Genomic DNA, 12,817 nt, shown 5'->3' with positions numbered 1-12,817 from the left:
TACTTCTTACAGTAACTGATGATTTTCCTCCTTCAGTTTTTTCAGCTAACAAGTCTGTCACAAAACAAATAATACTTACCAATGACAATAATTATATGTGGAAACGGTGCAACCCACCCCAATAATATTTAAAATCAAAGACCAGGAACTAATATCAAATACATGTTTCAGCTCTCCTGCTAGTGTGTTATGAAATGAGCCACACAATTAAAATTAAATGAGTTTAATAAATCTGTTCATAATTACAGATTACCAATATAAACTAAAATGAAGATAAAGTATTTTAAAAGCTGATATTTAGAATAATAACCTTAAACTGACATAACCTGTATGTTGAAATTAGCTGCCGGTTAAAATAATAACTTACCTTGAGGTACCTCAAAGAAAGTCTAATTACAGGTAACCAATGAAACCATTTAGAATATCTCTTATTACTCCCAACTGGGTCAGAACATATCATCCGGAACCCCAACATTATCACAGATTTATTTGATCAGAATTTAAGATCAGGCAAATATTAAGCCACAGCCTTAAAAATTCAATCAATCTGATTGTAATAAATAAGGAATGAACTAGAATAAATGGGTGACTATTTAGTATTCCGCCATGAAATTACAAGCTTGAGGAATTAATCTTATAATCATCAGTTAACCATACTTCCAATCAGTAACATCTGAAGTCTGTCATTCTTTATAAAACAAGAAAGAGGAGCAAAAACAAATCATCATTAAATAAATGTCATAACCCAGCAACAAAACAGAGCAATAGGCAAGGCAAAAATAGCGTACATAAAACTAGGCTTAAGGCAGTTAATAATTTTGAGGTTTCGTTTACATTAGCAAAAGGATAATAGACCTCGAGGGACTTTGACCAAGAAACAGAATAATACTATATCTTCCAAATTTTACTTGGAATAATGTTAACAGGTGAAAGGTTGAAGTTTTAGTAGTTATTAAGGATTTCAAATTGCATAAGTTATGAACTGCAGGTATCATTTACCTGCCGAATCAACCAAACATGAAATTTTGATTAAAATACTGCCAATGAGGATTTTAGAGTATGAAGTTAAGGTTCCGGAATTAATACATACTTAATTAAGTGAAAATGCACCATGAAATTACACTACAACATGCGCGTAAGAAAAAACAATTTGCTCTAAATAAAATAAATTTGTGAAATGAAATTTCGGTGGCTAGTGCCGATGAAAAGTGTTTCTCAAACCTGAAACCAATTCCGATCCTTATCCAGGATCATAATTTCCTTCTTTTGACATTCTTTTTTGGAAGGAACACCAAATTCCATCAAACGCTGACTCCATGATAGCTAAGACTAAAAAGATCATCCGTCACTTGTCTGTAACAAATACATGCCACATTGTCGCAGTTATGGATATTGGCCGCCAGGAGTGCCACCAGCTGGATGAGGCTTTATTAAATAGTTACGACAACACGCAGCGTTGCTATGAACATCAACTACATTTCTTTTTAAAGCAATTATGTGATACAAATTTCCAAATATTTCCTAAAGATTTTAAATTCCTTATTAACGTTACATTCTACTCCCGCTAAACTCGAATTAGGGTGAGACTAGGGAACTGACATAGTATATCTCAATATAGAGATGAGTAGTTTAAGTTTTCTAGTTAATGTTCCAAATATTGCACCATAATAATCCAAATTATTTCAATCAAGGGATGCAAAGGATAACATTTCAAGCAGAAATGTTCACAAGATTGCACAATAATAAGTCGAGAACAGTCACCAATCAGGAAAATAATACTGAACCATGCGTCTTACTTAAGTCATTACCATTTTCAAAATGGTATGTCAATATGGTAGTAGACAGTTTCGCGATGAAGATATGGCCACTGCGATCATCACAAGACCAATGTTGTTGTTAATCCTTTCAATATACCACCGGAGTTCACGACGAGTTCAAACAATCGCACCACCAGATCTTCGATTGCTTTTTCAGTAGAGATGATGTTAATAGGACGTCCATATAGCTTCAACATAACCAGAAGGCAACAGTGAAGGGCCGGAGGAGCGTACAGTGCCATTAAACTGATTAGGGAGTTATAGGAAGTATCCCTAATTGTTCGTTGGACTTAACCCTTGAATAACAATGTCAATTAGCCTTCTTAATTCCAGTTTGGATTTCTTTTAACTGACTGCTACCTGAATATAAAATTGCTAATCGGCAATTAGTGCGATCGTATCACACAAGGTTACCTACTACCTTGTAGATCCACATCATTATTAATTAAGGTAGTATTACCGTTAACATAGGCTTCACATACAACTTGAATGAATAGTACATCAATAAATTCTTGTAATACTAATAACAAGCATCAAGTCATTCAAGATTATATGACTTTAAGTAAAATTCAGTTAAATGGAGCTTCAACCTATAATCTTAAACATTATATCTACGCAATTTCAAGTAGATTTGATTTGGCTAAGGTGAACTCGCCTAATACGCTTGGTATTAGGTTCACTAACTAACAGAGTGCAAGGACCACTGAAACGAGGGGCTAATTTAAAAGCAAATTTATTTACGGCCTTGCTATGTGGGTAAGTTCTCGCAAAAACTTCATCAACGACAGCTAGTTTAGTAGTTCGTCGACCTTTATTGTATCTTTAAACTCTTTGGTAAGAAACAATTAATCTCTGTTTAGCCTTACGCCATATTTCCTGAATTTCATCGGGATTCTTGCTATAAGGGAGTAGCTGGTCGATATTCATTAGGTTAGTCAGAGGATAATTGGGTGTGAAATTAAACATGGGAGCTATGGGATTTTGCATATGCGATTCGATGATGAGTAAAAGATTTAGCATTGTCAAATCAATGAACTTGGGATGTCGAAAAGATGAAAAGATGGAGTTCAAACAACCAATAGTAGTGAGAGCGTTAGTAGAATGAGTCGGAAAGATCCAGGAAGAAAAGGTACAATCGTCAACGCAGACAAGCATAAACCGGTGCCCACGGGCTGTTCTAGGTAATGGGCCTACATGGTCTTTAAAAAGCCTCTCCATGGGCCGAGTTGCATGAGAAGAAGCTAACATGTCGATAAGAGTGTTGACAGCAGGTTTACTAATGGCACACTGCTTACGAGTGTTTACCAATTCTCTAATCTCAGTATCCATATTTTTCCAAATAATGGCTGATCTTTTGTCTGATTTTAAACACACCCAAATATCCTCCCAACGGATTATCTTTATAGTATTTGAAAACATCAGGAATAAGAAAATGAGGGCAAACTATTTTCATCTTACGGTAATTTCGCGACTTGCAACACAGAAAGTTATTCTTAAGAAAATACGATTTAACATGTTTACCAGCGTTAATACTGTCAATGATGGGTTTCAGCTCAGAATCAGCATATTGAAGCTTAGTAATGTCTTGGTACAACACGGGAAAATCAGTCATATAAGGCATTAACACACCCATGAATCAAGGAATTTAGAGGTTTGAATTTCGTTGGTATTGTCCGAAACTTCACCATACATACGACTTACGCCATCCGCAATCACATTACCTGTGCCACGGACGTGTCAAACATCAAAATTGAAATATCCAATTCGAATAGCCCATCTTACCAGACGATCAGAACGACGGGGTCTATTGGGTACCCAAAACCACGCCGGATTGTCGGTCTCCAAAAGAAAATGAGAATGCTCCATGTATGAGCGAAATTTTTACAATGAAAAGATCACAGCTAAACATTCCAGTTCATGTACTGAATACTTAGATTCAGGTGAAATTAGTGCTCTAGAAGCATATGCAATGGGTCTCCTTCCAAGTTCATTTTCCTGAAGAAGGACGCCGTTATAGCGGAGCAGGACGTATCATTTTGCACAATGAAAGATTTGTTAAAGTCCGAGATGGCAAGGACTGGAGCATTTGCAAGAGCGAGTTTCAATGTTTCAAAGACCTTTTCCTGTGGTTGCTCCCAGTTATATCTTGCTGAGGAGGTCGATTGATAAATATAAGAAAGTAATTAATAAGCTTTGACAGAACCGAGAGAATTAAAATCTGAGAAGAAAGTGAAAACAACAAAATTACAGAAGAAAGTAGATCAGCTAGACCCGTACGCGGGCCGATGACCTTCGATGTTAGGCCCCTTTAAACAACAAGCAAGCAAGACCCGTACGGAAATGAAAAACATCAAATTTGGTGAGACTGCTTTGAAAAACTCTTTTACAGCGTAGGAATTTACGAGTAATTAGACGGTCGCTTAAAACTTCCACACAAGAATACATTAAAAATACCTTGGCTACACTAATGGAGAAAACACCTTCAAAATTGAAACGATTCTTCAAAATATTGTAGAGTGACAGGTACGGAATAAGTATTACGTGATTTAAACCAGTTTATTTTTTGTAAATATACCCTTCCTTATAGCATTTTTAGTTTATCAGGTGAATATCAACATACTTGTGTTCTTTCCCATTTAAGAGCATTGTATAGGTCAGCCCATAAAGATGGCATCTAGCGGCGTATTTTGAAACTCTCCGCGACCCCATCAGCTGGCCAGCATTTCCAGGCCTTCTATATCACGTAGGCAACGGTTAGTTCGTTCTCTTACTAAGTATACAACTGATTCCCAAGACCCTCAGATTTCTGTGTCTATTTGGACAGACAAGGAACTATCCCACAACCACAAGTAGTGCACAGGATTGCTACGAGATACCAGCACTATGCAAAAACAGGATAAAACGAATTTCTGAATGTTTATGGGTTAGCCCCTTCTTTTACTCAGACACTCAATTGTTCAGGATAATAATTATCCATATTATGTTTAATGTAAATTATTGATAATATTATTAGTAATACCTGTTCTAAACACCAAACAACACTGATTGTGCGTGAAAAATACACAAATAGAGTATTTTTGAGATCCCAACTACGTTCCTCCTTTCTCCTGAAAATATTACTTTTTGACACTTACATCCTTTTCCGTGTCAAGTCTTCAATTCCAGGTAGTTAGTTTTCGTTGTTGTTGTTGTTGTTTTTACGTCTCACCGACACAGATAGGTCTTATGGCGACGATGGGACAGGAAAGGGCTAGGAATGGGAAGGAAGCGGCCGTGGCCTTAATGAAGGTACAGCCCCAGCATTTGCCTGGTGTGAAAATAGGAAACCACGGAAAACGATTTTCAGGGCCGCCGACAGTGGGGTTTGAACCCACTATCTCCCGAATACCGGATACTAGCCGCACTTAAGCGACTGCAGCTGACTCATATAAATACACTCGCCTACGTATATTCTACAAGGAAACGAACATATGTCGTCAACTTTCATTAAATTACACCGACTGCATACGAAAATAAGGAACCCACGTTTCGAACATGCTCGGCTACTCGAATCGCCATGTTTGGACAATTGAGAGTAGCATGAAAGTCTAAGCATTGGAGTCGGCCTTGGTTGAAAGTGTCAAATATGTCAGCATCGCGTCGTCTCGGCAAGTTAGAGAACTCATCCGAAATAAGATTCTTGTACCTCGGCTTCACTGAACCATGTGCTTCTCCAGAAGTGGACATCTCGTTTTCAAATGATTTTCGGAGTACAACTTCAGAAGCACTGTCCGATAACGTAGTTCTCAATTATCTTCGAATCGAAGGAAAATTCATGTTATGGCCTATAACGGGTTAAGAGTATGTTGAACAACACCTTGAATATTTCCCTTTGTTCGTCAATTGATTACATTTGAAAGATGTAATTAATTTGGTATAGCTATATTTCGATTCCGCCTTTGCTGGCAGGACCTAGTGTTTACAGTGCACTATGTCTTCTGGTATAGGCTAGAGCAATTTTGTTACTTTCATAGATCTGTATCTGTCTTATCCTTGGCTTTGACAATATGAAAGTGACTGAGGTATGGTAGACCTGGGATTTTAAGGCAAATGCCTATTTCGTTCCTTACGAAATAACATGATTTTTTAAAAATATGTTGACGTTTCATGATTAATCCCTTACATTGATAAAGTTTTATAGTGCCCTAAAATGCCTATTTGGACTTTTAGAGCCTATTTTACTATTTTAGTGCCTAAAAATGCCTATTTTCTATATTAAAATAAAATTCAACTTCTGTAATTTTTACAATCACACAATGGACATCCCTGGAACGAGCAGAAAAGCAGAAGAACAACGCCAGGTAGTAAAGGACGTACTGTGTCGAGTGACGGGGTGAGGGGGAGGATTATCTAGGAAGAACAAGGAGCAGGTAGTAAGAAGGGACATACTGTGTCAAGTCGCCAGTGAAAGAACATCTGTTTAAGTGAATATAGTTCATCATGCCAAAAACGAAATCATCTAAGAGTGCGCTTATACAACAATGGCTTGTACAATGTCCAGGGATGACTTTTGATGGCAAGGTTATTTTTTGCCAGTACTGTAATAAACAGGTATTGCATATATCTTAAATTTCATATTAATCTAAAACTAAGGTTTTGATATTGGCTCCTCTAATTAATTGTAGAGACCTAGTCCAGGCGACCTTGGTTTGATTTCCAGTACCGGCAGTAATTTAGAAATCTATGAAGTCTTGAACGGTGTTGACGCAGCATCGTGAGGACAATTGAGAAGCTACAGTGGGCAGGGGTCAAGGAGGCAAGGCAATACGGCTGAGGGATGTATCGTGATGACCACATGCCACCCAATATCTGCAGGCTATGAGCTGGGCAGCAACCGTTATTGAAAGCCGAGGCCCTTCGGAGACTGTAGTGTTCTTGTTCTTAATTAACTTTAGAGTAATAATGGCTTAATTTAAGTAATACAAAATTACAAATTTTATTCAATAGCTCACATTTTCTATTCCTCATCTTAGTCTCTAACTGACATCACTTTATTGTGTTTTAGATTTCACATGAGAAAAAAATGCCACCTTCAGCAGCATGCAGATACTGCCAGTCACAAGGTGAAAGCAGCCATGAAAAGTAACATTAGAGAGACTCTGCTCATACAAACTATATCTCCTACAACCCATAATGGTTTCTATGCTGATATGTGTAGAGCCCTAGTAGCAGCAAATATCCCCTGTAATGCTGTGCAAAATCCGGTTTTCAGGGATTTTTTACAGAAATACACCAAGCAGCACATCCCATCAGCATCTACATTAAAGAAAAACTACTTAGATATTTGTTACAATGAGGTCATTTTGTCACTCAGAGAGGATATTGGGTAGTCTTGAATATGGTTGTGTGTGGACGAAACTACCGACTCTGTTGGCAGGTACATTACTAACCTTATAGTAGGAAAAGTGGAATCCAATCAGGCATCTACCGCTCACCTTCTCTGCTCTAAACAGCTTGAGAAAGTCAATAGTCAAAGCATTGCATACTTCATCAACACGGGGTTGCAATTGTTGTATCCTGGGAGTGTTGATGATTCTAAAGTCCTTCTCCTTGTCTCCGATGCTGCTTCTTACATGATTGTCACGGCACCCCTCCTCAAAACTTTATATCCTTCTTTAATTCATGTTACTTGCATGACCCATGCCTTGCATAGACTCGCAGAAACAGTTAGGGCCGAGTTTCCTGCAGTAAATACTCTCATTTCAACAATGAAGAAAGTGTTCTGTAAGGCTCCATCAAGAATAGCAATCTTTCGAGAGAAACTCCCCTCTATTCCCCTTCCACCACAGCCAATCATCACCCGTTGGGGTTCCTGGATGGAAGATGCCCTGTATTATGCAAAAAATCTTGAGGAAATAATGACTGTAATAGACAATTTGCCTTTAACGGACAACTCTGCATGTGTGTCGTCTGTCAAAGAGCTGTTAAATGATTGTTCCAGTGTTCAGAGAGACATTGCGTATATTCAGGCAAATTGTTCATTTCTTCCACCATTACAAAAATGGAGAGAAAAGGAAACAGTCTCAAACAGCAATTTTCTGTAATTAAGGAAGCTGAGAACAACATACAAAGTGTTAGGGGCAAGGTATGGGATAAAAGAAGAGACAAGTGGTCTAGTGTACTGCAGAAGAACCCAGGTTATTCAGTGCTGAAAAGGGTACATCAGGTAATGGATGGCGAAAAGGTAGACTTACCAAGTGAAATTGAATTGAAAAATGTAGGTAAATTTTCCTATGCCCCTCTAACATCTGTGAGTGTGGAGCGCTCTTTTTTTGCTTTCAGAATGATTTTAACAGACAAAAGACACAGCCTGACTGTGGAAAATTTGCAGAAGATTATTGTTATGTACTGTAAAACAAACTACGAATGAAAATACTGTAGAAATGTTCCTCACAAATAATAAACACTTACTCCATTCGTGTTTACACTGTTATCGGATACCTACAGTTCTGTAATTGTGTACAGTGATTTTAGTATTAAGGTTTTAGATCAGTACTGATAATGATATATCATATAATCTATATCTTTGACAATGACATTTTTATATTGTTTTTGATAAATGTCTTTTTTATTCTGTCTTAATTTTGCAGTTATTTTGGTTAAGAATAGGGATACCACGTTTGTTAAAGTAAAAAAGTATCACATTACAGTTTATATTGTAATATTTTAAAGTCTATTTCCTGCTTATCCACACATTTTTAAAACATATTTTAAGTGCCTATTTCCTCTTTTAAAAGCCTATTTACTTGTTTTAAAAGTCTATTTTAGGCGCCTAAAACTAATTTTTTTAGAGCCTAAAATCCCAGGTCTACTCATAATAGAAAGCAAGACGGCGGTTAATAGTTCAAAAGTCCAGAAACAGGCGTCTTGTTAATGTACTTCTCGACTTTCTTATATCGAATAGAACTCATTTCAGTCCGGGAGAACCAAATGCGCATTTACCCCCGCCACTAGCTAGCAATCGAACTCATGCCAACCATGTATGAATCTACAGTACTTATCTCTAGACCATGGTGGCAGATACCAATCAAACATCATCAGTCACTACTGATCTGCATTTAGGACTGTTGCCCAGGTTGCAGATTTCCCTTCAGTTCTCTATCTAGTCTTTTCTTAAATTATTTCAAAAAGGTAGAAAATGAATCGAACATTTATCTTGGTAAATTATTCCAATCCCTGATTCCTCTCCGTATAAACGAATAATTGCACCAGTTTGTCCTCTTGAATTCCAACTTTATCTTCATGTTATGACCTTTCCTGCTCTCTAAACTCCACTCAATCTACGAGTAATTCACCGACAAATGTCATTCCACTCCATCTATCCACTGAAATACCGCTTAGATGAGCAAGTCGTCTCCTTACTCCCAAGTCTTCCTAGACCAAAGTTTGCAACTTGCCCTCCTTTGGATCTTTTCCAGTTCTCGAATCAAGTAATTCTGGTTAGGGTCCCAAATACTGGAACCGTACTCTGAAGACTTACCAGTAACTTATACGCCCTCACCTTTACATCCTTTCTACAGACCCCAAATACCCTTATTATATGGTTACATTTTATGTTGAACTGTTAGAGTGGTTTTGTTCTAGGTCCCCCTATCGAGTGCCTGTACGACGAGAAGGAAAATAAGAATTTCATAAACGTGTACTGCTGGATCACTTCAACGTACACATACCCTCATCTAATGGACCGAAAGCTGCTGCAGGGGAAGCACTACGCACATCCAGGAGTAGGACCTGACGTAGAAGATGAGCATAAAAAACGTTTCGTTTACTACTACCAGTGGGTCCCCTTCGTGCTCTTCTTGCAGGTGAGCTACAGATTTCATTAGGCCATCTTAATCATAAACTTCAGAGCTTAAGATTTTATTTCTGTTCTGTCTTAATAATATTTGCTATTCTCTAGAGGTGAGGGATACATCTGTGCAGAGACGAAAAGTTAATGTGATGGAGGAACAAGATGCAAAGCATAGGTTAAAAAATAGAAGCGAAACTGTCGACAAATGGAACTAAAACTGGCTGCTAAAGAACAAGGATTTGTAAACATGTATTTGCATATGTGACCCATTGAGAGAAAGGAGGTTTATTTATTTATTTATTTATTTATTTATTTATTTATTTATTTATTTATTTATTTATTTATTTATTTATTTATTTATTAAGTGGCGAAGTTAGGGCTCTTGGCCCTCTCTTACACTGAACCACATACAATTTTTTATTTTTACAGTATTAATCTAAAATATCATTGTAATCAATTACTGTTATTGAGATATGTAAGTCAGATAAGGAATTACAATAATACAATTAATTAAGGTTACGCTAAATAAATAACTACTGATGAAAATTATAGGATAAATAGAGAGTGGATAATAACAAAAAATATATATCAACTTATAACCTAAAGAATATATCTACAACTACCTTAAAGGAAAACTTATTCAAATATAAGGCTAAAATAAGTTAACTGAATATTAGTATGTTACAGTCTGAGTGTACTAAAATCGATGTTACTATGTAGTCTATTTCTACGAACAGTCTATAGCCTTAAATGAGAGTAGTAAGAACGTAAATAGGATAGCCTAAGAACTTAAAACTAGTACGTAATTTTTGGTTTCATTCACTCGTCATTCACTCTTACATTCATTCGAGTCAACTGTATGTACTCTGAAGGAATTTACGGTAGGCTGTTTTAAATGTCCTAGAGGAGCTAGACTTTTTAATATCTTCTGGGATCGTATTCCATAACCTCGAAGCAGAGACCAGGAATGAATGGCTGTAGGTAATTGTTCGATGCGGTGTTATTTCAAGTAGTGATCCGGAACGAGTGTTAATTTCGTGGAACGAAGAAAGAGGCCTAAAATTGGACGATAGATAGATGGGGCTGTTTGAAGAAAGCAACTGATAGACGAGGGTCATTTGGTGCGTTTTTCTACGGTCATTTAAACGTAGCCGTTCCAACTTTTTGTAGTATGGTGTTATATGTGCATCATGTCGGAGCTGGAAGACATATCGAATGCAAGAGTTCTGTACACGTTGTAGCTTTGTTGCTTGTTCACAGGTTAGGTCAGTCAATAAACTGTCACAGTAGTCAAAGATTGGAAATAGAAGTGTTTGTATGAGTTTAAATTTAAGGTGCAGTGGGAGAACATTTTTATGACGCTTCAAAGGATAAATAGATGCATGCACTTTTCTGCACACATTAGTTATATGCTCATTCCAGGTCAGAGTCTCATTTAAGGTGACCCCAAGGTTTGTAACAATCTTGGAGTATGGCACTTCGGTATCTTCAATGGTAATTGGAGGAGGATTGTGATTACTATTTAGAGCACATAGTAATTTTTTGTGTCCAATTATTATGCTTTGGGTCTTTCGTGGGTTGATGACTAAGGCATTGTTCCTGGCATACGTTGTGAGTCGTTGTAGGTCTGTATTCATATGCTAGATCGCTTCGCATATACTATCTACACTGGTATGGTAATATACCTGTAGGTCATCAGCATACAGATGGCCTTTACAGTGGACAATTGGGGATGAAATATTATTGATATGCAGGCTGAATAATAAAGGTCCCAGCACAGATCCTTGAGGCACGCCAGGTAATCTGATAGCCCATTTCGACGTAACATCGTTTACTGAGACACACTGATGACGATTTGTGAGGTAGGATATAAAGAAATTGAGTGAATTCTGGTCGACGCCAAGGGAGCGCAATTTTGAAAGGAGTTGTAAGTTGACTGTATCAAATGCACTGCTAAAATCAAGGCGATAGAAGACTTCCTTCAGATGATCTAAGTGGTTTTCGAAGGTCTCTGAAAACACGACGACATCATCGAGGTAATGATACAGATATTCCAATGTGGTATCAGAAGAGACCCTACCTAGCAGTCTAGTAAGAACAGCTGCACCCGTGGGGAGCACGAAAGGCACGCAGTTGTATTCATTCAAGTTCCAATCCTTGGCAAAAGCCGTTAGATGTTTCGATTCTTCTGCTAGAGGTATCTGGTTATATGCCTGATTAATATCAAGGAAGGTAAAGAACTTGGCCTTTCGAAACCATGAAAAACAAGAGTGAAGATCAGGAAGGGGCACATATTGTAACACCACCTTACGGTTCAAAGCACTGTAATCAATAACTGGCCTGAAGCCACCTTGGGGTTTCGGCACAATAAAAATGGGCAATGAATACGCCGACTTGGAGGGTCGAATGATACCATCCTTTAATATCTGATCTATGATTTCCTTAAGGGCCCTCATTTTAGGTGGAGACAGCCTATAAGGCGGAAACCTAACTGGAATAGAACCTGTTAGCTCAATCTTACATTAAATAAGGTCAGTAATGCCAAGGGTACCTGAAAATATACCAGGAAAGGACTGACACAACATTCTAATACTTTCAGCCTGCTCCTCAGGTAGATGCTTAAGATCTAACGACATCTCACTCTGGGTAGGCGAAGCAGATGAACATGACACAGAATTACATTTCAAAGGGGAATATTACAGTTACTAGCAAACTTGAAGGTGCACGACTTGCTCTGAATGTCGAGCACAAAACCAGTATTGGACATGAAATCGGCCCCCAATATTACAGGGCAAAACAATTGTTTAGCAACTAACAACTTAATCATCCAACTAAACTTTGAAATTCGAAATTTAGCAAAAATGAAACCTAAAATTTCTCATGGAAATGAGTTTGCCGAAACACATTTCATAGAGGAGCTACAATAATCCGGATATTTACAAGAAGTTTTTAATTTAGAATGCCACTCCTCAGAAATAATGGAACTCACACTTCCTGAGTCTAATAAAGCCGTGACTGGTACGTTATTTACTTCAATTTTCAGAAATGACACGATTCCTGGGGTCTCTGCCGCAATTCTGAGGCATTCTTTAGGGCTTTCAAATGACAAATTAGAAGAAATTTCACCCTTAACCGAATTTTTACTTGGTTTAACGGGAGCTGAGCCTCG

The 12,817-nt window shown here is 37.6% G+C and overlaps 1 protein-coding gene across 2 annotated transcripts in view; it reads left to right on the top strand.

The window, feature by feature from the left end:
• Nucleotides 1-12,817, top strand: part of LOC136858071 (innexin inx3) — a 116,690-nt gene that overhangs the window by 51,522 nt on the left and 52,351 nt on the right. For both annotated transcript variants that reach the window (XM_067137324.2, XM_067137325.2), the window contains one exon: nucleotides 9,441-9,661. In XM_067137324.2, coding sequence (XP_066993425.2) covers nucleotides 9,441-9,661 — 221 coding nt within the window. The remainder of the gene's footprint in view (nucleotides 1-9,440; nucleotides 9,662-12,817) is intronic.

The sequence above is a fragment of the Anabrus simplex genome, chromosome 1 (assembly GCF_040414725.1).
Source record: "Anabrus simplex isolate iqAnaSimp1 chromosome 1, ASM4041472v1, whole genome shotgun sequence".
Taxonomy (NCBI): Eukaryota; Metazoa; Arthropoda; class Insecta; order Orthoptera; family Tettigoniidae; genus Anabrus; species Anabrus simplex.
The sequence above is the reverse complement of the archived record's forward strand: the minus strand, read 5'-3'. Positions and strand labels throughout refer to the sequence as shown.